The sequence below is a fragment of the Gymnodraco acuticeps genome, unplaced genomic scaffold (genome assembly GCF_902827175.1).
Source record: "Gymnodraco acuticeps unplaced genomic scaffold, fGymAcu1.1, whole genome shotgun sequence".
In the NCBI taxonomy this organism is placed as follows: domain Eukaryota; kingdom Metazoa; phylum Chordata; class Actinopteri; order Perciformes; family Bathydraconidae; genus Gymnodraco; species Gymnodraco acuticeps.
Genome location: NW_022992284.1, coordinates 496,184 through 521,610, shown reverse-complemented (window position 1 = coordinate 521,610; position 25,427 = coordinate 496,184). Strand labels below are relative to the sequence as shown.

At 41.5% G+C, this 25,427-nt stretch overlaps 1 protein-coding gene across 9 annotated transcripts in view; it reads left to right on the top strand.

The window, feature by feature from the left end:
• LOC117540721 (cyclin-dependent kinase 17-like) overlaps nucleotides 1–25,427 on the top strand; it is a 43,455-nt gene that overhangs the window by 2,494 nt on the left and 15,534 nt on the right. The window contains exons 1-4 of one of the 9 annotated variants that reach the window (XM_034207514.1): nucleotides 1,222–1,613; nucleotides 8,160–8,346; nucleotides 11,723–11,887; nucleotides 22,487–22,620. In XM_034207514.1, coding sequence (XP_034063405.1) covers nucleotides 8,190–8,346; nucleotides 11,723–11,887; nucleotides 22,487–22,620 — 456 coding nt within the window. In that variant the 5' untranslated portion in view covers nucleotides 1,222–1,613; nucleotides 8,160–8,189. Of the gene's footprint in view, nucleotides 1–1,221; nucleotides 1,614–8,159; nucleotides 8,347–11,722; nucleotides 11,888–17,993; nucleotides 19,452–22,486; nucleotides 22,621–25,427 lie in introns of those variants that run through there. The other 8 variants (XM_034207516.1, XM_034207517.1, XM_034207515.1 and 5 more) reach the window with 8 other exon arrangements.

The window sequence follows — 25,427 nt, the reverse complement described above, 5'->3', positions numbered from 1 at the left end:
TTTAGCTGTTCTGTCGTCATTTCCTGCGATCTTCTTCATAAAGTCAGTCAGAATCATAGGTCAGAATGAATGAATGAATGGGCGTTTCTTTGACTATTTATAGGCAAATATGGGCGTTACGTGAAGCCCGCAAAAGCTGCACCGCATTTCGAGTCCGTTGTGATTTATAAAGGGAAACCGGCGTAGGAAGTGCTGTACGCACTTTCCTCGCCGGTGTGCAATGTTTGGTGAATCGGGAAGTGGCGGAAAATGTATGGACCTATTTTTCGGATTTCTACTACGTAAGCAACCTTCCCACGTGAATCCTACGCACGGCGTTATACATGAGGCCCCAGGAGTCCATACAAAACCTACAATGTTTCACTTTTGTGTAGATTAACACCTCCACACTTAAAACTTTACTGCAACCTAGTTCTTTAACAATATGATCTACCTTGCATTTCTATAGCAATTTACATGGTTTAGTTGAAACTGTCACCATAGGATTTTCACAGGATAAATGTATTAATCTGTCCTGCTATCAATGAAAACATTCTGCAACAGTGTTTAAATGAACCACACGGTGGCAGTAAAGTCCAGACCAGCAGGCAGATTGTTCTTCATCAACTGCGTTTGCTGTGTCATCTGTGATTCCTGACGTAATTGTTATGGATCTTGGTGTTTCCCGGGAAAAAAGTGTTCACTTTATGTTATATCACTTTTATTTAATTCAAAAATACATTTGAAGCACGTTATTGAAAAATTGTATTATCAGTACTCAGAGTACCCAATAAGGTAGTAGCCATTTTATATCAAAGGGAGAATACCTACGCATGTTAATTCATGTAAATAGGCTCTAATTAAATGTAATGCAGTTGACCCACCCAACTCATCTTGTGTTTTATATGCTGGTGGCCATTAATTTATCTAATGTGTACATCCTTTTTTTCTCAATTCCGGGACCTTAGGAAATGTATTTTCACTAAACTTGGCAATATTCCTTTATATTTTGACTCACTGATACCAACTAAGCAGTGGAGGATCAATGTTGAATTTCCATAATTTTCAGATGCATTATTCACCAGGAATTTCTCTGAGGTTTTTAAAATGGGAATGGGGCTTGGATAATTCAGGCTAATTTCCCCGGTGACATCGCCCCTCAAATTAATCAGTTTATGGTTTGACCCACCTTTTTTGTTTTACAAAGAGAGAGAAAGAGAGTTGGGGGTGGAGGTTAGAGAGTACACAAATTAAAAGTCTCGCACACATACACACACACGCTCTCACACACCCCTTGCGGTGTTTTCCGGGATCACGCCACTGCTTCCACTTGGGATCCACACAGCAGCAGCGATATGGCTGATCATCACCGGACGGGACGGTGCTGTTTATAAGCGAAAGTTAAGACAAATAGTGCATTATTACGGTTCAACGATGCACTTCTCAGGGCGACGGGACACTGCAATACACCGTATCACCTAGGGATCATATTTACCCGAGTGGTAGTAGGTAATCTGGTGTGTTTTACAGCAAAGTAGTTGGAGGAACTTGTCGCAGTGGATTCATCCCAGCGTGCTGCCTGGATTACCATACTGAAGTGGAACAATAGTCCCTTGCTGCAGAAACACTAGCAGGTCAGTGGAAGCGGCATTTGTGTTTGTTTATGTCTTAACTCCACGTTTTGATCGTGTTACCACAATGTTGGGACAGCAAGCAGTCATAGCCCGATTTTCCTATCAACCTGACATTGCAGGTGGACTTATTTTCCGTCTGATTTAACAAAACAAAGGTATTTTGATGATTTTGACGGGGTTATACTGCATGGATGTGCCTCTATGTGGAACTGGGGGTGGGTACTGGGGACCCGTGATAGGCTACACATATCACTGCAAACCCCGAATTGCTGTAGGAAAGTGACACCACAGCAGACAAACCGTGTTAAATAGAGATAAGGACACCATAGACCGAGTGAAATGTATTTAATATATTACAATGATTTCGTGTTCCTAACCGATGTGTATACCCAAGCATAACATCGGGATACTCTCAGAGGTGATTCCAGTGCTATACACATTGAGTTTGTTAGCCGGTCGGTGGCTGGGTAACTTTTCTTTGCCCTGCCTGACTCTCCTCCTGCCGGATACTAGCGTCAGGAAAACACGGCGAGAGAATCTGACCGAAAACACAAAAGGCCTGAAAGGTAGAGGAATCTCTGCCAGGCAGGCAGGCCCGACACGAACTACGATTTTGGATATAGTCCCGTGACATTTGTCGTGCTCTTTGCCCACTTATGTGCACTCAGCCTGCAGTCATGTCTAGTTACACGGGATATTGTCAGGACACTAGCTCGTCCGCAAATGTGACAGTACAGTCCTGCGGTCACGCACTGTAGTCGATTTCCTCGTGGATGATCGCCGATTGCAATCCGTGTAACACCAACATAGGATGAACAGTTAGTGCCTTAATAAAAAATAATGTAGGCGAACACATAATTTCTCAGCGGAGTGTTTGGAATGACATTTAGCTCTAAATTATTCAGATAAAAACACTCCGTGTGGGATGTCCGGGTCGAAAATCATGCGCATCCGTCAATGCCTTTGCCTTTCCGATACAACACGATTGAACCATCTCTTATCATTCTGCACTTTCAGCCCCGAGTTATTACTCTCATTATATTTGTAATGTATAACAGTCTTTTATAATGGCAATTGGATTACAGTTTTGGTAAGGGCCTCGACAAGAGTATCTAAAAACACTACGAATGTATGACTTTTAAAAAAACAAAACTATTTGTATGCCAAGCGAGGCTTCCTGCATGAGTTAATGTTCGCTGTAATGTCCTGAAACCAATTAGGCCTTCTGTGTTACCAGTGGCAAATGATGCACCTGTATCTGTGTATTTTGGATTGTTTCTACAAATTGGCTTGCTGTCCTCCAAATTAAATAATTAACGCTAAAAATGTAATATGTGAAAAGTTTGGTCTGGTGTACACAACACTTAACAGGGATGTAATGACTACGTGTATTTTTGCATACATCTGCTATAGATAGCAGCATATTTAATTTAATTGAATGAGACTGGTTTAAGCCAGACCTCCCCAAACAAATTTGAGGGGGACACTTATTTCCTTCCTCCTCTCGTGGCTGAGAATGGCATTTTAGATATTTTGCCTTGTCTTTTTTTCCATCTTGTGCTTTGGCTCTTTCAGTTATCTTCTTTCCACAATTCCTTCTTCTCATCTAACTCTGGAGATTTAGGTTAAGTGGCAGAAGAGCTGATGATCAACTTTTTTGGTTTACGCTTGTGATTGTGTGGATGTGTGTTGGATTCTGTAGTTGGGCAGATTTGTGCATTAGTCATGCATCCTCAGGCAGGCCGCCATGCAAAGCTATGTTTGGAATGCCACTGAGTGTCCATTCCACTCTGTACATTGTATATGAGTGTATGCATGCGTATGATTCATGTGCCAATGAATTACAGCAGAATGCTCATTTGTTTTTATGAAACAAGGAAAGAAAGGCAGAAGCAACATTAGATCTTGGCCTCAGTCTTGGCCAAGCTGTTGAAAATGTCCCTTCTGTACTGATAAAAGTAATTTATGTTATTGTTTGTTTCTACATGTGTGAATGTCAAACTTGCAGTTAGCTTGTGTTTGTGTGTATTCCAGACTTAGGTCCTCAGGTCCATTCAATCTTTTAACTCCTATAGTAGGGCTGTGCGATTATGGCAAAAATCATAATCACGATTATTTGGGTCAATAATTGATATCACGATTATTTTGACGATTATTCATTGACCATTTATTGAACTTTAAAACAAATAATATTTTACCAATAAACAAGATCAACAAATATGTTGGAGCGCACTTCCAAAACCATACTAAACATATATTATTAATATGATAAATAAAAATAAATTAGACCAAAATAAATTAAATCAAATATGATGCAGTGCACTGTCACAACCTACTGAAAACTCCTTAACATATAGCCAACATTTTGGTAAAACATATTCAACATATTCCACTCAGTTAAACGTTGAAGGCTGGCCAACCGTCATGGTCCAGAAGTAACAGGAAATAAATGTTGAACTACAATTTAAGACCAAATAAAAATGTTTAGGCCACCATGGCAAATGCTGGTAGGGCTGCTCAATTAATCTCTTAAAGATTTGTTGCAAGAAACAACAGCCTGTTTACATGGTCTGGTTTCAGAGATGAGCGCAGGCAGGTGACAATATTGCCACCTGTACTGAAGACCCTCAGCCACGCTCCGACACATGGGGTGACGCCGGCCAATCACAAAGCTTTGATGCGTTCAAGTGCATTATTCTGGCACAGGAAGATTATGTTACAGGACATTAACGATAAAACAGAATATTGTTGTTCTATTTTTAGACACATCTCGCGATCGACTGGTTGGGCACCCCTGGGCTAGACCATAGGTCTGTTGTGGTAGCAAAGTAGTCAGCTGAAGCCACATCTCTCTCAACTTCCCCACGGTATTTGTCATATAGTGCAGGCAGCGCAGACCCGAGACGGCATCGCGTAACGCTTGTCCAACGTGTTGACAAGTTGCTTAAAGCCCTGGTTGCTAACAGTGCTAACTGGGCACATATCTTTAGAGATCTGAAATGTAATGGAAAAGTACTTGCAAATAGTGGAAATAGTTTTACCCTTCTTTTTAACGAGTTGCTGCTCTTGTTCTGACATCTTCGCTCGCGCTGAACACTCACAACACATGTCACTCCCACGTGGCCGAGTGGGCTTTTAGGGAGGGGCGAAAGCGCACCCAGCAAAAATAATCGTATTTTGTCAATTATGCTGTTTTCATAATCGTCGCAAACCATAATCGTAATCGCGATTAAAATACGATTAATTGCACAGCCCTATCCTATAGAGGCATATATTTGAAGGAGGAATCCCAGAGCAAGTGCTACATCACTGTGTGACGTCCCAAGCACTAGAGGGCTGTAAATTCTTGTAGCTGGTGTGTGTGTGTGTGTGTGTGTGTGTGTGTGTGTGTGTGTGTGTGTGTGTGTGTGTGTGTGTGTGTGTGTGTGTGTGTGTGTGTGTGTGTGTGTGTGTGTGTGTGTGTGTGTGTGTGTGTGTGTGTGTGTGTGTGTGTGTGTGTGGTGTGTGTGTGTGTGTGTGTGTGGTGTGTGTGTGTGTGTGTGTGTGTGTGTGTGTGTGTGTGTGTGTGTTCTCATATGACAGGGATGATAGAGAAATATAAATTGTGAATCCTCAGCTTTTAGCCTCTCGCTGTCTCCTTTCTTCTTCTCCTTTCTCACCCCAGAGAGAGAAACTGTGGTTCCAGCCCGGGCCTGTAACCAAGCAACCTAAATGGTGTGTGTCTTGAATAACCCAGACTTTCTTCCTCCTCTGTCCTCCTCAGGGGTGTGTCAGTTCACCTCAGCTGCATGCTACCACTTCAATGCAACCGCCCACACGCATGTGGGAACACATGTGCACATGCTCACACACTGTTACACAAATAACTTCTTACTAAGTGTTATTCTTTAACCTTTATATGAGTGACCCTATTGGCCTTTACACTTTTGTGTTTTTGTATTGCACAGGCCATGCTATACAGCTTGCACATTCATCAACAGTGCGTTGTATTGCGTTCAAACAGAACAAAAACAGCAGAAGGGCTTGTTGTGTCTTTAGAGGAGTGACAGCAGCCTTCGTCATCTGGAATGTGGCCCTCTGTTTAGTAGGAGTTGTGTATCAGAGTTGTTCATGGTTTGCTGGGTGTCTGGTGAGTGTGGCCTGCACATGCTGCAGCCTGGAGCCACATGTCTCGTCCCACTCACTGTTGTTCCTCTGCCAAACTCTTCACACTGCCACGTCCATCTGCACCACACAAGTCTCAACATCCACCGCACGTCCAACACCTCATTTCTACTGGGACTTTTCAGAGGAGTATGTCTGGTATTTCACAATATATTCTTTAGAGCTGTGTGGGAAGAGTTAACAAACCGAGTTATAGAAGTAGAAGTAGATTTTTTGTTGAATATTCCAATTACATGGATGTTGTTTTCTTAATGTATGTTAAAAATACAGACTACACATTATTCTAACATATTAAAAATATATTGGAAATCTCAACTATAGTACATATCATAAAGTGGAACCCTGAAGTGTTTCCCTCTATGAGCCGCTGGGTAATGAGTTTCCCACTGCATTACTGTTCCCAGCAAATTCAACAGAGATAAGATGAAGACTGTGAAATTAGTCATTATTGTGTGTGTGGGCATACCCGGATCTGAGTTTGAGTGTGTGTTAATGATAACACTAGTATGTAATTATCTGCATAATAAGCGGTGCATAATATCGGCTGTTCCCACATAATGCGAGTAATTTTTTTACTGAAAATCTGGATCATGGGTGCAAGGTGGCATGAGGGGAACCCAATCGCCTTGTCTGGGCAGGCTTCTTCTCTAGTGAAGGATGGGAAAGCATGCAAATGAGGGGGGAGGGACATTGGCTTCATACTGATAATCCATGGGTGACGGATGATATGAAATGAATGCGAGTCGCTCTCCTTCGGTTCTTTTGTCCCATTTTAAAACTTTTTTCCGTCTTGGAAAAACGCCTCTGGCTGAGGTGAAAACCTTAGCCAACTGGGCTCATGTAAATTGGCAGAGGCAATGTTGTTAGCAATGGATCCTCGCCTGAGCGCATCTTCTCTAGGAAAAAAGCAAGTCGTCCTGAGTGAAGATTGCTGCGTTTGAATTCCCTCAGAGCACTGGCTGTCTCTAATAGGCCTGAAAGACTGAGAGCCTGAAAGGATGAATGGCTTTTGTTGAAGCCTCCAAGGTTGGACACAAAGAGAAAGTGTGTGTGTGTGTGTGTGGTGTGTGTGTGTGTGTGTGTGTGTGTGTGTGTGTGTGTGTGTGTGTGTGTGTGTGTGTGTGTGTGTGTGTGTGTGTGTGTGTGTGTGTGTGTGTGTGTGTGTGTGATGTGTGTGGTGTGTGTGTGTGGTGTGTGTGTGTGTGTGTGTGTGTGTGTGTGTGTGTGTGTGTGTGTGTGTGTGTGGTGTGTGTGTGTGTGTGTGGTGTGTGTGTGTGGTGTGTGTGTGTGTGTGTGTGTGTGTGTGTGTGTGTGTGTGTGTGTGTGTGTGTGTGTGTGTGTGTGTGTGTGTGTGTGTGTGTGTGTGTGTGTGTGTGTGGACATTTGTGCATGTGGACATTTGTGCATGTTAGCTCTGGAGCCGTTCTGTGTTGGAAGTAGCAGGAAGTGGAAAGGGACAGAAGTACTCTGCTTTAGCTGCCTCTACCTTCGGGCCAGGAAAGCATAGAGGAACATAACGAACACAGAGTGACATCAGCACTCAAATATAGACTCATGCAAAATGTACTGTACTTATGCACATACTGTACATAAACACTTAGGCCAGATCTCAAATGTCTGCTGAGGGGCATTCTAAAGAATATATAACTTTGAACGCTTACTGACGTTACCCTTACAAACACAATATACATATGCAAGCCACCAGTGAAAATGAATAGCACTTTGCTGGAAAAACAATATTGCCTCCCTCTTTTATTTTTATAATGGTATGCTTTTATCTCCTATGACTACACACAGTATTTGAAACCAGCGAAATCAGTTGTTTGGTCGGCGCCACATGAACTCCAGCTTAGTTTGGACTACTGTAAAATCAGTTCAAGTAAAAATACTGTCATTTTTGCATTGAAATAATGTGGATGTATACTGTATGATACCATGACGTCATCTTGGATAGTTCATGTTGGAGCTAGTGAAAAATATGTCAATCACAGCTCATCATGGAAAGCTGCTCTTGTCTGAAGCCTCCAGGGAACTGCATAGTCAGCCATTGACATGCTTTTTTTTTTACATTTGATTGTTGCTCACTTTTTCTCCCATTCTCTCTAGGTCTGCACTCTCATTCTGTGTCTTTTATTCTGCAATGTTTGCTCTTGGAAAACATAACAATGAGAACACACGCTGCGTGAGCAAACACAATCATCGGGAGCCCAAAGAACTGTAGAAAATGCGCAGAGGCTGCAATGCAGTCGTTTCACCGTACAATGTAGATTAACAGTGCAGTGTGGATATAGCTATTGATGGTTTAAATGACGGCAATGATTATAATGATGGGGGCGCTATGACGATATTGATAATGTTGTTTTTTTCCCCCTTTCCTCTCAGGCCTGTGGGCCCTGGTGGTGTGGTGGGAAGATGGACAGGATGAAGATAATCAAGCGAAGGCTGTCCATGTCTTTACGCAGCGCTCGGCCCGTCGACGAGTCTCTGTCCGAACTGGCTGAACAGATGGCCTTGGATGAGCCGTCCGCAGCCAGGGACAATGGTGAGGCTCAAGTGAACGCAAACACAGGTATCCACAAGCTTCTATGCAGACACCATCACACAGGCATACAAGATGCATTAAGGCAGGGGTGTCCAAACTATGGCCCGTGGGCTAAATGCGGCCCGTGGACCATTTTGAATCGGCCCTCATCAAATTCAAAAAGTATAATGGAATATGGACCACAAATGAAATGTGTGCTTGTCTTATATTGTACTTCTTAAATATATATGTAAAAATATATTACACAGTAGTATTCATGTGTTAATAAAACCACTTTTCAAATAAATTCAGTCAATTAAAGGTGTGGTAGGTAAGTTTGAGAAACCGGCTCGAGTGTGCTAGAATTTGAAAATACACAACCGGAAAAAATCTGCCACTTCCTTACAAATGAGTTTGTGCACCGATGGAAGGCTGACAGGCAGGTAGGCCTTCCAGTTATTTTAGCTGGGCCGGCTAAAATGATTGGTCATGATTGGTCATGCTTTTTACAGTACTACGACGATGAAATATTTTTATGGATTTTTTGTCAAAGCACTTAAGATATTCATTGCTGTCGGGACGTTAAGAGCATTCCATGGAATATAACAAAAAGTGTATCTCGAACCGGTTTCTCAAACTTACCTACCCCACCTTTAAAGTTGGAAACATTTTCTTACATATCTTAGTTGATAAGAGAAAAGACCAATGACTTATTTACATAAAAAGCTTGAAATACACCCTTCCTATTTCTCCTTATTATAATCAATCTGAGGCTTCTGTTTTAAGGGATGAGCTGCCAACACTCACAAGCATAATTGACCTTATGAGGCAATATACCTCTAGTCAGTGGCCCAGACCTTCGTATATTTTTCTGTATGTGGCCCTTGGTGAAAAAGGTTGGGACACCCCTGCATTAAGGGAACTATCAAACTTTGCAGCTGGCTTCAACCTTCAAAATAACAACCTTCTGTTTACTGGATGTCAATACGGCATCACTGTTCATAACGGAATAAAAAGCTTAAAAAGTCATGCAGCTTGTTTTGTCATTACGAAGAGTAATTGTGTCACCTCCATGACCCTCTTAGGAGACACACAGTGATTAGTTTGACTCCAGCATCTGTTATGGTTAGCGTCTTAGCGTACAGGAGACCTGACTTCTTATTAAAGAGTCATTTCTCATGTGCTACAACAGTTTAAGACAGTAATTCTTAATTTTTAGCTTTTTAAGTACACGAAGAAGCAGTATCTCATGTTGTGGTCCTCAAATGGTGGCGTAGGGAGAGAGAGTCAAAATAGAGCTCATAACTGATCGATGCTGGAAGGTTTTTCAAAATCATGACAGAATATATTTTATTGCCTTCGTTTTTGTATGTCTTTTATTTACTATGAGCCTCTCCCCGAAATAATGTGTTTGTTAATGTTAGTATCTTATAAGCAGCATGTGCCCGTGTTTCAATAATGTTTGTGTTTTAATATCTTTAATGTGCGCTTCTCTAATGAAAGCATACATTGCAAATACACAACTTACATGCATAACAAAACTTAACTTTCAACCCACCTTTATCATCTTCACCTCATCATCAACCTCATCACCTTCGCTTCACTTTATAACGTGGTATTCATCAGGACTGAAAGGACTTGAATTGTATCTGAATTCACAAAGCTATGTTGAGATTCAGATACAGTAATTTGTGTATTCACGTGAGCAAAAGAGAATGTCTTAGCTCCTAAATAGAAGTGCTAAAAAAGCAATGTCATTCTTGACTCAACTGTGGGTGCCATCTGCTGGGCACCCTCAAGGATTGCAGGACCCCTATTCAAACAAATCTGAGCCCTTAGCTGACATAAAGTGTGTGTGTGTGTGTGGCCTAGCATTACTATACTTGTGGGGACCTAAATCTGTTTACACGGTCACATGTGGGGACTCGCCTCCCTTATGGGGACATAATGGAGGTCCCCATGAGGGCAATCATTAATTTTAGGGTGAAGACTTGGTTAGGATTAGGGTTAGGCACGTGTTGGTTATGGTTAAGGTTAGGATAAGTCTCCAGGAAATGCATGTAAGTCAATGTAATGTCCCCTGAAGTGATGTATACATGGTATGTGTGTGTGTGTGTTCTCCTCATGTTCAGGCTCTATACAGAAATGAAGTCAGAACATAGCCCAAAAGGTTGCCTCTGTTTCAAAAGATGCTTTGTCTCAAAAACAAAGCGAAAGGAAGGACAGACAGAAGAAAAACGGAGATGTAGGCAGATTTGCAGTTTTCATACAAGAAAAATAAATGTTTGTTCTTTGTTACTGGTTTTTGTTGGCAGCAACAACCATACATATGCCTGATTAATTTCACTCCCTGCCACCGCTTTCATCCTCCTCCTAGTTTTTTACATCTCACTCTGGTTGGATAGAGGAAGTGAACTTTAACAACTGCACTACATCTTGTATTCAACATCTCCTCTTGCCCTTTCCCTAGCTGCATCATTCTTCCGACCCCCACATCCCTATATCTTAGTCAGACTGTGCAAAAGGACAACTCCCCACTTTCTTCAAAGTGCTAATTAGATGGTGCTAACCGCAGAGCTGTTCTACCACTGTGATCTTTGAGGAACTGTGTTTCGAGGTGAGACTGTGAGGGCGTCATGTGAGGACTTTAGAGAAACATCAAACCCTAATGCTCAGGGATCACAGTGGAATTTGCAGTGCAATGTGGCGGAAATTAGGGAATTATTTGAAACATAGGAGACGCGACAAGTGGGCTTCCACCCACATTCTGCACAAATTATTCATTAATGTCAATGTATGCACACATACTGGAGAGGAGTGAGGTACTAGGTCAGTTGTTTATTATTGGGTTAGATTTTACCCCCAGCAGTTATACGAATATCTTCTCTAGTCCTTCCATCAGTATTCAGTTACTCCCTTTCCTCTGTTGCCTGCTCTCTACATTTCATCTGCTAGTTTTCTGTGTGCATTACTCTCTTTTTCCTCAACTCTCATTTGTTTCTGTCCATAAATCAACATGTTTTCCCCTATGCATGCCTTCCATGGCTATTTCTGATACTGTGTCACAACTGCTTTCTCTTCTGACATGAGTACAGCAGCGGTATCATTTCTCACTATTCTATCTATCACGACTACACATTTCACTGTGCCTACTGTACATGTTCTGCTATCTGTCTGTAGTTGGTCTCTGTGTGACCCTGTGTTGTCTTTTTCTCCTGTTTATTATTTCAATTCCTGTTATCTGCCTGTCTCTATTTTGCCGCTTCTCTTCTTGCCCTTATGCTATTTTCCTTTCTATTTGTATTTTTCTTATCTGTTGTTTTCTGCCAACCTGCTTCTCTTCTGAGCTTTGCCCTCACTTTCTTGCCTTCTCTCGCACTCTCTTCTTGTCTCCCTTCGTTTCCATCTGCATCGCGTGTCTCAGAGCCCATGGTTGTGTGCGCCGTGCACCCCCCGGCCTCACACAGTGCTCCCTCCTTCCTGCGTCAATATGCCAGTCATCTGGGCCGCACCGCTCTGCGCAGAGAGCCGGGTGGGGGGCTGGAGAGAGACAGAGCCTACCTGAGCCTGCACAGGACTGGATCTCTGGGTACACACACACACACACATATGCATGCATGCACAACTGTAAACTGTAAAGCAACTATATTCAGTACAAGTTTTTAGGTGTTTGTTGTACTAGACAATTTATTTGGGGGTAGTGGTGGTCTAAATGGATAGTGAGGTGGGCTGAAGATCGGAAGGTTGTGAGTTCAAATCCCGCCTGGAACACCACCACTAGTGTGCCCTTGAGTAAGGCACTTAGCCCTTAGTTACTCCAGGGAGAATGTCCCTGTAATTGGTCATTGTAAGTCGCTTTGGATAAAAGCGTCAGCTAAATAAAATGTAATTTGTTATGCTCATTTATATAAGAAGCCACATTGTTAAATGAATATGCTGAACATTGATTGATAGCTATATATACTGGTTACTTAGTTTAAACATACTGTACATCCATCGTCAACTGCTTATCCGTAGTCAGGTCACATACTGCAGGAACCAGTTGCAGTATTACCTTGAAGATCTACGATTTCTAATGTTTGAAGCATTGTTACAGATTTATTTATCTACATATAAAGTAATGGATTATTATATATAGGCAAATAATATCACATTTACAGGAGCAATGTTGCTGCCTAATAACTAAGTGCTTTTACTTCGTACTTAAAGTCAAAGTTTCCCTGTTTTTTTCTTTTCAACATTCCCCCCTATTTCAACTTAGCGTCAGAAGTTAAGTAAAGAGTGTTCTTCTTTATCATTTGTTTTAGCATGCATATAAATAATATTCCGCATTATTTTGTGTAATTTTATAAGGGTTTTACCAGAGCAATAGCAAGCTTGAGCAATTCTGCCGCTGTGGTTTGATAACGCACGCACACTCACACTGATGTCATCTAAATGTCAATGCTGCTTACCACTGTTTGTGGTATGTGTGTATGTATGTGGGTCTTCGGTGTTAATCGGTATTAACTGACACAACGTGGCTATCCTCCCAACATTTACTACAAATCTGGATGGCTAAAACTCTAATGACCTTAATCCAACATACACATAATCACACACAGAAATGCACGTGCACCCACAATCACTTTTCCTTCTGTCTGTCTGCATTATGTAATGGAACTTGTGGTCTGATGCTATATGGATCCCAGTAATCTAATTTCCCACTGTGGCAGAACGGCTTATATCAGGAGCAGTGGGATAGAGTGGGGAAGGGAGAGTCAAGGATGGAGCCAACAGAAGGGGCTGAACCCTTGGAGGCTGGAGACTGGTTTGGTTTAGAAAGAAATAGAGCTTAGAGAATGCAACAGGATTGATAACGAGAGACTAGGTGATAAAGAGAAAGAAAAGTAAATGGGAAAGGAGGGAGGGATGGAAAGAGTGGTGGGGGAGCGTTAGTTTCACAATGGCTCCTTCAGGAGTCATATTTGATTTGTGCTGTTTATCTCCTGTGTCCATGGCTGAGTGAACTGCAGATAGACCAGAACGGGATTCCTTGCATCCATTGAACTCTGACTGACAAGGTATCTAGTCTTATATCAGGAGCTTACAGGATGGCTCCATCCTGCGAGCTGGGAATGAGATAATCAAGGATGGATGATATTTAGATGATCACTGTAACAAAATAGGTTACACAGCATAGGGCTAGTTTGAAAATGATCGCTAAATTAATACCCAAAGTTGACTTTACTTTGACAAATGTAAACCTTTTTTTTCAAAGTCCTCAAATGTTAAATGCTGTCCAAACGAGAAGCTGTACAAATAAATTTGCTCCAAATAAAATAGCCTCTCATATATTAAGAAGTAAACTGGATTACACATTTTAACCAGACAATTGACGCTAGATGCTTTTCAATATTCTAATAACTAATTTACAAATCATATGTTCCACCAACACATTTGATGCCAGGAAATGTAGAGGGGTGTAAAAGGAATAGTTTGACAGTCCTGTGCCGGAGGGGACCCTGTTTTTTTTTCTCACGACACTGTGTCTCAGGGGATTTTAATATTTAAGAACCTATTAATGTGTTATACCAGATTAACGGGAATAATATCAGCTAACTGACGATACAAACCATTTTTACCAAGACAAAACACAAGTCTCATAAGAAGCATCTAAATGACCCCTTAGCGAAAAATGCTAACGGTCATTGGCACATAACTCAAGATAAAAGTACCCTTATTACTTATCGTCGCTGCACATACAAGATATCCGATTAAAGCTGAGGTTCCACAGATTATTTAGGTATATAGTATCATCACTGAGTGATCCGAACTCGCGACAGGGGAAGCAAACACAGACATCACAACACGTACCTTTACGGAGCTTCTAGAGAGATCGTCTCACCGTAGCTGTCAATCTGATCAAAATACGTGTTCAATGGCATTAAAACGAGAAAAAACGCGGCTGAATCGGTTAATCCATAGGTTTTTAACGTATCTGTATAACAAAATTATTTCATTTATAATCCATAATTCCATTTTTATGTAAAAGTCGCAGAGCAAAAGTTAGCTGCTAATGGTAGCCACCAGAGTGGCTGCTGCTTCCGGTCTCGGCAATGCGGCAGTCTAACACACACACATTACCAAATAAGGACTATGTGGGAGTTCCCCTCGATTCCAATGGCTCTGACGGTCAGAAAGAGATGTCACATGTCAAAATCCAGCAAGGGGGGCCAGAGATATGAAAAATCCACCCAAATGGCCCCAAAAGAGGGTTTTATTTTAGCTAAATCTGTCTAAAAAGGTCAAATATCACTTGTTTTGCATCAATCTTGATACAGGGTACTTATTATATGTTGTACTTTGGATTCCTAAAGCTGTTAGTCTACTAACCCATCATCCAAGGTTAGTTTTCACTATAAGTACAACATATTTTTTGGACGGACACTATGATTTACAGTTTTTTACCATGTTCAATCTGAATTTTCTTTAAAATAAAAAACATCTATATTGATTATGACTTTTCTACATCCAACTCACAGGTTTATCATTACTTTGAGAAACAAGGTTATTAATTTAACCCTTTTAGAAGGGAAGATATGGTCATTTTTTCTGGGAATGTCATTTTCGAGCCTGAAACCTGAAAAACAGGGTTTAACAGGTTAAGAAATGCTTCTATGGTATTCTCCCCGCTTTGAGTATTTGTGATGATCTAAGCTAACCGTCTCCTGTCTGTCATGACCATTTACAGTGTAAGACTGGTGTTAATCTCCTCATGTTACACTTGGCAAGAAAAACAAATAAGTACATTTCCCAGAAATGTCCAACTATATCTTTAAACACCTACTTGACACATGTCAGAACACAAGATGTATCCAAACTATATGCATGACAAGGTCAAAATCTTTGAATATCATCAAATCAACATCACTGTCATTGCTGCAGATTATCGGTTTGAGGGGATTAGAAAGTCGGCAATATGTATAAATACCAGTAATATGTTGGAATATGTGAATGCACTACCCTTAAGCCCACAGGCTGTCTGGCAGAGTGACTTCATCCTGTAAGACCCACAGCTGTCTCTGAGCTCAGAAAAAGCTCTGAAATGGACGTAGCTTGCCTAAGAACCTAGAATAGATGCTACTCTATTATTAAAATCATGATAAGGTGTAGTTGGAAATGTTAAGAGGTGTGGGTGTGTGTGTGTGTGTGTGTCCCACTGGTTGGTCTCGCTGACTCACTGTGTACCACTCAGCAGTCAGATCACGTCACACCCGTTAATAAAGCAACATGATGATGCAATCTCTCTTTCCGCTGCACTAAAGACATTGCCCACCCCTCCTCTTCTTTTCTCTCCCTCTGTCTTTCTCTGCATTTCTTTAAGTTGCTCTATCCATTTATAGTAGTATTCAATTAAATTCACTTTTCATCTGTGTAAGTGGACCTGACTGCTGGTTTATATTTGTGTGTTAGAGTTTGGCCAGTTGCCAGAGCCAGGGAGCTTGTACAGGTTTGTGATTCATCTGTTGCTAACTGGGGCCAACACCCATCCCACCACACAGTGCTTACAGTGAGGAACGACGAGCACTGCACTTTTCGTTTTTGCTTTCACCGCTACCTAATTTCTTTGTCTCAGTGGAGATCTGTAGTTACACTGTTGAGGATTACCCGGCCCTCCCGTCTGTTTTACTGAGAGTAGGGACTCGGCTGAAAGCTGCCTTCTCTCCCGCCGCAGTCTGCTATTTCTGATTCTGTCACAGATGTCTCCTTTTTTTTCTTTCTCACTTTCTCTCTGCATACATCAAATACTATATTTAACCTCCAGATAAAAGCAGAAGGGGGCAAAGTATAAAAGATGGAAAGCTTTTCAGACCACCCTTATCTCCCTCTGTGTATTGTACACCACCACGAGAGACCTTGTCTGTGCCAGGGATTTAATGTAATGCATTAATCGCAGTAGCCCTCTCCCTGTCTCCCTACACTCTCGGCCATTTGCTCACTCTAACCCTCTTTGCTCACTCACAGATTGGATTTAGTAAGAACAATGGAGTGCAGTCTTTTTACGTAGTTGGTCTTGTAAGCCTTTTGTGTGTGTTAGGGCTTGCTGTTACAGTAGCTTATGCTTGAGGCAAAGGAAAGATATTTCTAAAGAATGTAGGTGATTCTATGTGGTAATATAGCAAAGGGAAGGGGTGGGTGAGGCATTGGGGACTGGCACATAGGGGGCCGGTAGCTGACAGTGGGCACTCCAGTCCCAGTAATTGAATAATAAGATTCCTTAGATGCAGATAAAAGGTTTATAGGTAATTACTGCAGTCTAAATGTTCCCTCCCTCCAGCGTTTTTTAAGCTCAGGGATGCAGCACTCTACATCAATATATGTCTGTCAATGCCCTGTAAATGGCCATTACTCTTTACCTGGATCTAATTTGAAGTATAGACTAATGGACCAAACTAAATATTCCTAAGTATGCCTCATGTGGAGACATTAAAGTGCACACTTTACAGTCCTCTAAAATATTAATTTTTAGACAGCTGCGCACATAGCTAGCTTTAACATATGTTCAAGATTAGTTAAGTATACAGTTCGCCGATTATCTAATATATTTGCTCATCCAAGCCATTTATGCCATTACATGTTAGATGTGTCAAGTGGTGTTTGTCCTATGATTAAATGCATCATTATTGACATCTAGAGTGTGAGTGGTTTTCTACTGAAGTGTGTTTTGTCATTTAAGGCTTACACGACATCTTGATTATTGACATGAAGGGAGGGTGATCTTTTCTCTCTTTATAGTTGTGGCACACATTTGAGGAACAGTTTTTGAAGTGTTAACCCTGCTGCATGTTAACTTTATCCTGCTGACATTTTCAACACAATCATTTTTTTATAAACACTTTTTTAAAATTGTTAAAACTACTAAGATGCTATGCTATGACATACTATATTATGCTACTATACTATACCTTACTATACTATACTACAATATTCACAGTCTCAATGAACAGTGTAATAAAAGTACTGAGTGTGTATATATATATACACACACACATAATAGCTATTGTCATTATATTATTGTATCAATGGCCAATTATTACCCATTAAGTATGCATGAATTTAATGTTAACCTAAATGTGAAGCTAACCTTATATGCTTCACAAGCTGTATTTTTGTGGTTGTTTTATCTATGACAAGGCATCATATTTTCTAAAGTGATTATATGTTTCTTATGTAATATCCTAAATGTAACCAACAACAAAAATTACAAAAGCAAATGTCAAGCTCCTCAAACCTGTACTCAAACACAGTGTTAGGGTTACTCAGTTACTTTGTGTCAAAGGGTATTTCCTGGAACCTACACCAACCAATAAAGAGCTTACAAAAGATTCCAATATCCCACCTTTATGTTTTTCCTATCTAATAAATTATCTCAAAGACTCACAGGCCTTTGCCATTACAACTATGGTTAATCCCTCAGTGTTGTATTGCAAGGATGTAATAGGACCTTAACGCTTGTAATGCTTGTGCTGCTGCCCCCCTCAGTCCATTTTGCACATTTTATTAAGAAGAAACACTCGGATCTCTGCAAAGAAAAACTAAAATGTTTTCAAATGCAGCGACACACTCACCAGGATAACATCTCTACATCCTGCTGGATAGTTCCTTGTTTTATATTTTGAAAAGCAATGTTTGTTTGTTCATATGCTGTTTGCTATGCAGGTGTGTCACCTAGAGCCATTTATGTGTGTAGTAGCGAAAGGCATGCACCGTTACGTGTGTGCAATGGTATGTAGGAGGGATAGTGTGTGTATGTGGGCACGAGATGAGAATGATAATGGCCGATGATTCAGTTCCACGAGGAAGGACGGAAAGAGAAACAGGAAGGTGGAGAAAATGCATGAGAGGGGGGAGATGTGAGCTAGGATGCTAGAGGCGTCACTCAAAAGCTTCAGGGTTTTAATGTCTGCGCTAGAGAGTGATAAGGACGAGGACGCAGGTGGAGCAGGAGAGAGAGCAGGCAAATAAGATGGGGCGATAGAGACGGAGTGAAAGAAAGAGGCTGGTCGGGCAGAAAATGTTGTCGTCGGCTCCTGAATAGAAAGAGGAGAGTACTGTATATTTAACACCATCTCTGGACCCAGATGGAGAAGAGAAGAGCGAGGGAGGGAGGGAGAGATGGAGACAGACGGAGGGTGGTAGAGAGAGAAAGATTGGTATCACATGAGAGCAAGGTAGGACTAACGGCACTGAAAGCACTGATAGGGGCGCCAGAGGCAAGGAGGGAGCAATCGAGAGAGGATGAATAGAGTGGTGTGCTGAATAACAGTGGAAGAACAGAAGGAACAAAACATCAGGAAAAAGAAGAAGACACTGGACTGAACATGGAAAAGTGAACGTGAAGGAAATAACTCGGATAGTTGAAAACCGAAAGAAGGTGTTTTTCTTCGTAAAAGGAGCTGTAGGTGTCTAGGTGTGTGAGCTTCGGCGTGAATTATAGAGATGGACACATAACACCTGTTATTCCTGAATGAAGGGGTGTAACAGTTTTCAGCTGGTTCTGTTGCACTGTCTCTGCAGCATTTTGTCTACCTGCACGGAGTTTGACCTTCCTTAGTCAGCAGGCAGAGTGAGACTGCAGAGAGAAAAAGAGCGAGTAAGAAAGAGAGGTGGAGAGAGGGAGTGTCTACAGAAAAACAGAGTGTGTTAAAGTGGAGTAGTAGCCGAGGGAGTTGTTGCATTTTGATTAGTGTGCCTGTGCAGCCTGCACTGTCCTCCCGACGTAAGACGGTTTAGTTCTGCCTGGGACTCTATGGAGATACAGACCCCGTTTACCCTCAAACAGCAACCATCTCTGAAGCCCCCGGTCCCACCCAGACTGGACTGAAGTGATTTCCATCTCCTCGACTAGGCCCTGGCTCTTTCTAAAATGTCTCTTTGAATTTTTAATCACACCTCCAACTGTAGTGTTTTTGAATCCTCTGGAACAATGGATACGTCAGGCAACCACCAAGGGTGCCCTGCACGTGCTACCGGTGTAGGAGACTCAAGGTTGGGGGAGGCTAGGATGGGAGAGGGGATAAGAATGGGGGAAAGAGAGACCCCACTTAGGCTGTCACCTTTCCGTATGCTACGAATGCTGGACTCATGCCGTCCTCCTGGAAGCCGTATTGGTGAGTCTCTTCACTGTCATCCTCATTATCAACTTCCTTACATCACATTTGGTTCCCTCCATACTGATGACAGAGGCATTTTTATAACTCTATGAGTTTTATAGATTATTTTCAGAGGTAACATTTTATAATAAATTATATTGTACATAACTCCTCACCTATGAGACATTATAAAGGCCCATTATAGTTGTATTGTTATGGCTTTAACACATATACCGATTCCAGACTGGGACATTACATTAAGATCAAACACATGTCCTGAGGATTTATTAGATACAAAGACATGGGTTTATGTAAAGTAGATTTCTCTCAGAATCTGCTGATCCTACAACTTTGAAAATGTTATTAATAATAATGTATTCATTTCTAAACATAATTTCCTTTATGTTGCTGGTCTAAAGAATTGAGATGCAGTGGGTGGCCCTGGGCAGTGTCTGTTTGGATCTTGAGGGAACACGCTGACTGCAAGAACATCGTTTGAATTTTGTATCTATTTGCTTGTCAGCACAATGGCTGTGGTATCTCTATTCTTGCTGCTCATGCCAAAATCGGAGCGTATGGTGTCTTTTATTCAAAAACTGTTATGACAACCTCTGGCCTAAGAGCAAAAAGAAGAAGTTAAATGTTCAGTTCAAAGCTCAGTGTGGGTAATGCATTGGATGTGGACAGTAACTAATACATCTACCAGTACCCTTTTGAAAAAACCCACTGAACTCGATGCCCTGCCGAGGGAGGGTTTCTGACGTAAAAAAAATATTTCCATTGCTCTTTGAAGGCTTCAGCTTACACTTACTTTACTTCCTTCAACATGCTGCTCTTTTCAATTTTCTGAGGCACTGCCAACATGTTCCGGAGATGGGCTTCTAGCTAAGTGGAGTTGGGATAGTCCTAAAAGCATCCCACTCAATTTTCCAGGCATGCTAGGGAGTCAGCAACCTGACCTCGGCCAGCTGGACTCCACATAGGGAGGCAGTGGTAACTCATGACATTTACTGTCTGCCCCTAGTCTGCTGCTGTGGAAATGGAGCAGAAAGAACCTGCAGGCGAATGGAAAAGAATGCCCTGTGCGATTAGGAAGTACATGCAAGTGTACTTGTTTGTGTTCTTTTAAGAAAAAAGTGTGTTAGGGAAGCTATTTTGAGAGACAGATCCTCATGCTGTAATTACTAGCATTACATTACATTTAGCTGACGCTTTTATCCAAAGCGACTAGCAGAACATTATTGTATAATACTTTTTCAAGGCCAAGGTGAAGGAATTTTCCTCCTCTGTCACTCACCTTGTCTGATTCACCCGCATCTCCTCCACTGTTTACGCAAACAGGCAGGATCAAGACCTCTCTGAAAGTGAGACAGAACTGTCCCATAATGGCAGTACTGGATACTCCCTCCTCGTGAGCATGTGGTCATATGTGTGCGTCTGTCAGTATGTAGATATCCTGGATCAATTTACCTTTACTCCGGTGTTTGTTTCCTAGAGTTTAATGTTTCACCATCAGGGTTGATTCCTGATAGGAATACCTACTTCTCAGTTTTCTTACCAAGCTATTCTGTATGCATATCGTGTATTCTTGTGTCTGGCTTACAAGGCCACAGGCAGTACATCAGACTTGTGTTTAGCTAAGGAGCATATGCTGCTTTCGTCAACAGATAGTTATGGCGATGGACAGGATGTAGGCTGATATAAGCAGATTGGATCTGCACAGGTAGTTCACTGCTTGCAGGCTCAAGAGGCAGGGGACATGTGATTAACCAAACAATAATAAGAGCACTATGACCTTACCACAGTTATTTTGAGTATTTTAAGTGTAATGAAATAAAGTATAATTTGGTAAATGCCATAATAACAGACTTTCGAACATTATACATTTATATTTGTGTTCATTTATTCCTTTTTTTACATTTGTAAGTATTTAATTGTGTCCATGAATCCATACATTTCAGCAATACCAAACATATTAGTAGTTAGTAAATAGAAAGCTGTACAATGCCCAAAAGGGACATCCGTAAACCAGTTTGCCTTTCTCTATTCCGAACCTTGACTACATGAGAGAGACACACTCAAATGACCTAGAATTGGCCTCAGGTGGTGTTGCACCACTCTATAGCTGACAATATGATAAATAGCTCTACCCATTTGGCTCTCTATCGCCCAATCTCACGGATGACATGTCACAATCACTCAAGGGACTTATTTTTCTTCACGCTTATTCCTCTTTTTCTTCTACCCAACACAATCATGCTGCCCTCAATCCCATAATCTTCCTCTATCTGTCACTCTGCCTATGGTGGCTGTTTTAGAATGAAAACGTAAGGTAAGATGTTGGAAGCATTTGGGTTGAGCTTTTACATCTGCGGTTCTTCTCATAAAGCAATTTTCTCTACCGAACATAAGGAAATGCACACACACACACACACACACACACACACACACACACACACACACACACACACACACACACACACACACACACACACAACGACACAACACACACACACCACACACACACACACACACACACTGTATGCACTGTACTTGAGAGTTATCAGGCACCGCACACTGAAACCCAAAGAGAGACCCTTCCCCCACATTCACCCGCACACCATTGATGGAAGTAGTCCTGTCTTGTGCACCGTGACTCATTAATCAGATGAGTCTGGGGCAAATGGAGGTGTGGGGGGTGGCAGGCAAAGACGGGAAAGCTCTCATTGCATGCAGGGTGATATTGATCTCTGACCTCCTCATCTTACAAATGGTATTTTATACACAATCAGCAAACACCCCTGCATGGCTGGTGGTACAATCCATCATCTTAGCATTGGGACCCTGCTATGGCTTTCTCATACCGGTGAATGAGATATTAGAGAAACAAAAGGCTGTGTCCTCTGATGGGTGCATGGAGATGATTGAAGAGGAGATTAGGGCTAAAGAGGCATAGTGCCAAAGCAAAATAGCAGTACCAAAGACTAGTGTTGATAAAAAGACAATAACAATTTCTGACAATAACAGTCTGTTTGTGTCTGTGTGTGTTGTAGGTATCGTCCATGAGAATGTGAAGATGGGATCAGACGGGGAGAGCGACCAGGCCTCTGGGACGTCTTCTGACGAGGTCCAGAGTCCAGTCCGGGTCCGGATGAGGAACAACCACCATCGGCGCATCTCTAATGAGGTAATGGAAGGTTTAAGACCATTTCACACACTACTCTTTGGCTTTGTTCGCAAACATTCAATGTAGCTTCAATTTAATGGCTTCATTGGCGTGAACGTTTCTGAAACATTTACATTTTAAAAGTACATATTGATATTATTTTTGTAATATTGATAAAATACGCCAAAAAATCAGTAATAGTTGCAATAACGCAATATAAAATACAATATATAACATCAAAACTGCCTAAATGTTTGGGTGTTTCACTCATTTATGCATCATCAACTACAAACGATGGGAATTATTTGCAGAGGACAATACAGTGTGTTTGATGCCAATGTATTGGCCAATATTAGGTTACTGCAGATGCAACAGTATTGGTATATACCCCAACTGATTAAATGACATGTATATGGTTTAAGAATATTATATCAAATTCCATAATATTGATGTCAGTATTGCATCAAAAATTCCAGTATAATTTTGGCTATATGTGATGGCAAGAAGCGGAACATTTCAATACTAAATGTTCTTATTCCTTTCCTGTCCGTGCATTGCATCATGGTAGTTAGCTCTAAGTTACTGAATATCCATTTACAATTATTGAGTTTCTACATTTTTCTGTTGTGAAATGTGTGTGAGTCATTAAAAAAAACTATTTCGGGAACCGGACCTGGGTTTTTCGTTATCTTCTTTAACATGCAGTTAGTCACCTCTTCTATACAAGGGCACCTATACTATCTGTGGACAGGTAACATGCTATTTGATGCTTTATTGTGCCACATCCCTGAGTATGTGCCCATGTCCCTGCCCGAGTGTGTTTGTGTGTCTGTTTTAAAGGAGTTGCAGAGCAATGAGTGCAGCAGTATAACGGGAAATGCCTCTGGACACGCAGGCTGCTGCCTCTGACTGCCGAGCACAGTGGAAGGGACTAATTGAGACCATTTTTACCAAAGAGAGAAAAAGAGAGTAGGGGGGGGAAGCAAATGAGAGGAAATGCAAGGGGTGAGAGAGTAATTATGGAAGTAGGAGTAATTATTGGTATGACAAAGAAAGAGGAGATCCAGAGGAACCGGGCTCATGAGATGATAAGATAGAAGAGGGGAGAAGGAGAGATTGGAGGACAAAATAATGGGGGGTGAGAACCAAAAAACAATGTTTCCTCTCAGCCACCCCCTTCCGTTCACCCCTTCCCCCCATCTGCCTTTCTTCCCTCAGGAATCTGTCTATTCCTCTCTTCTCCGCTCATACTCAACCCCTCCTCCTCCTCTCTTTTCTCCTCTCCTCTGAGCATTTGGATGGCACTCTACCACAATGCCAGCCTCTCTCCCTCTCTCCCTCTTTCTCTGTCAGCGTATGTGCAGTCATGTGGCAGGTCAGAGACATGCATCGTGGAAAACGCATGTGTGTGAGTGTATAGAAAGACACGTTTAAGGAGGACAATGAGGGAGCTACTAGAGCTGTTTTGCATTGTGAGTATGGGGACACATGTGTTTTTGTGTGGGATTGTCATTGTCAATTGTTTCCCTTTTGAAATAGAGTATGCATAGTTTACGTTTGTTGTGGTGGAGTCGCTGGCTTTATTATTTGCATGATTATGAAGAGTATTTGTAGAAAGCAGAAGAAAATGTGCATTTTTCTGGAGGTAATAAGATGTATTGTGTTTTCTCACTCTATACGGGGTTGCAGTGCTTGCCTTCCATGTATTTCACTCTTTTGTGATTCAAACATTCAGCGGAGCAGCTTACATGTGAATTACTCAGGGTCAAAGTCCGTAGGTCATTGGTAGTGCATGTGTTCAAGGCTGATTTTTACATAATGATTTTATGAGGTCTGCAGAGCATTGCTTATCATTTTCCATGTGAGTGTATGTCGAAAACTGTGCGGTGTAACCTGGTCCTTTGGGTGATGACTTGTATGTAATACTGCATGTTGGTATGTTAACCAATGAGCTTAAAGCCATGATAGGCGTAAAATCCCTGTGCCTTTCATCTTCAGGCTTACATACACTTCCTACCCTCCCACTAACGCTCACATGTAAACACACATATCATTTCACACACTTACATCCAGGACACATACCGTGGGGCTGCTGGGACTGGGCCAGCCAGCCCCCGCTGCCATGGAAACAACGTGTGATTGGCACCTTTCCAGTGAACATGTCCTACATGGATAACACGTAGGGCCAATGCATTGTGCATCACACAAATTGTATTGAAGCCAATGAAGTGATTTTAGTTGATGTAGAGTGGGTAGTTCAGAGGTATTCATGCTACATGTGTTAAGTAAGTATAATCTGTAATTTTACATACAAAAATGGGGTCCCCCCTGTACTACGCAGAAAATGACTCAAACATTTCAGCAACACTAGGCAGAAGAGAAAAATAAATAAAGCGTGTACACTAAAAATATTTATCATCATCATAAAAAGGTATTTTCAGATTAGTTCCAGATGAATTTGGGAGCTTTAGTTTAGAATGTGCTGATATATTTACAATGAGTCTGAAACTTACCAGGAACTTTCCCAAAAGTAGTGCCATCACATAGTGGCCTTGCAGTGGGCTTTTCTTTAGTTATATTAGACAGCATTTCATTCACACCATCAGTCATCAGTCATACACAACAGCAGATGGCACCTGTAGACCAATATTGAGTAATTGAGCTACAGTCACTTGACAAACTCATTGCCAGGAGTGACAGATGGAGAACACTGTTTTTTTTTTTTACGATGCATAAGCGTAAGCCAAGTTATCAAGGCTTTAAGGAGACTTTTGATGCCAGATCATGGTGATCAATTTAGTCAAAGTCATCAGAGATGGACACAAAAT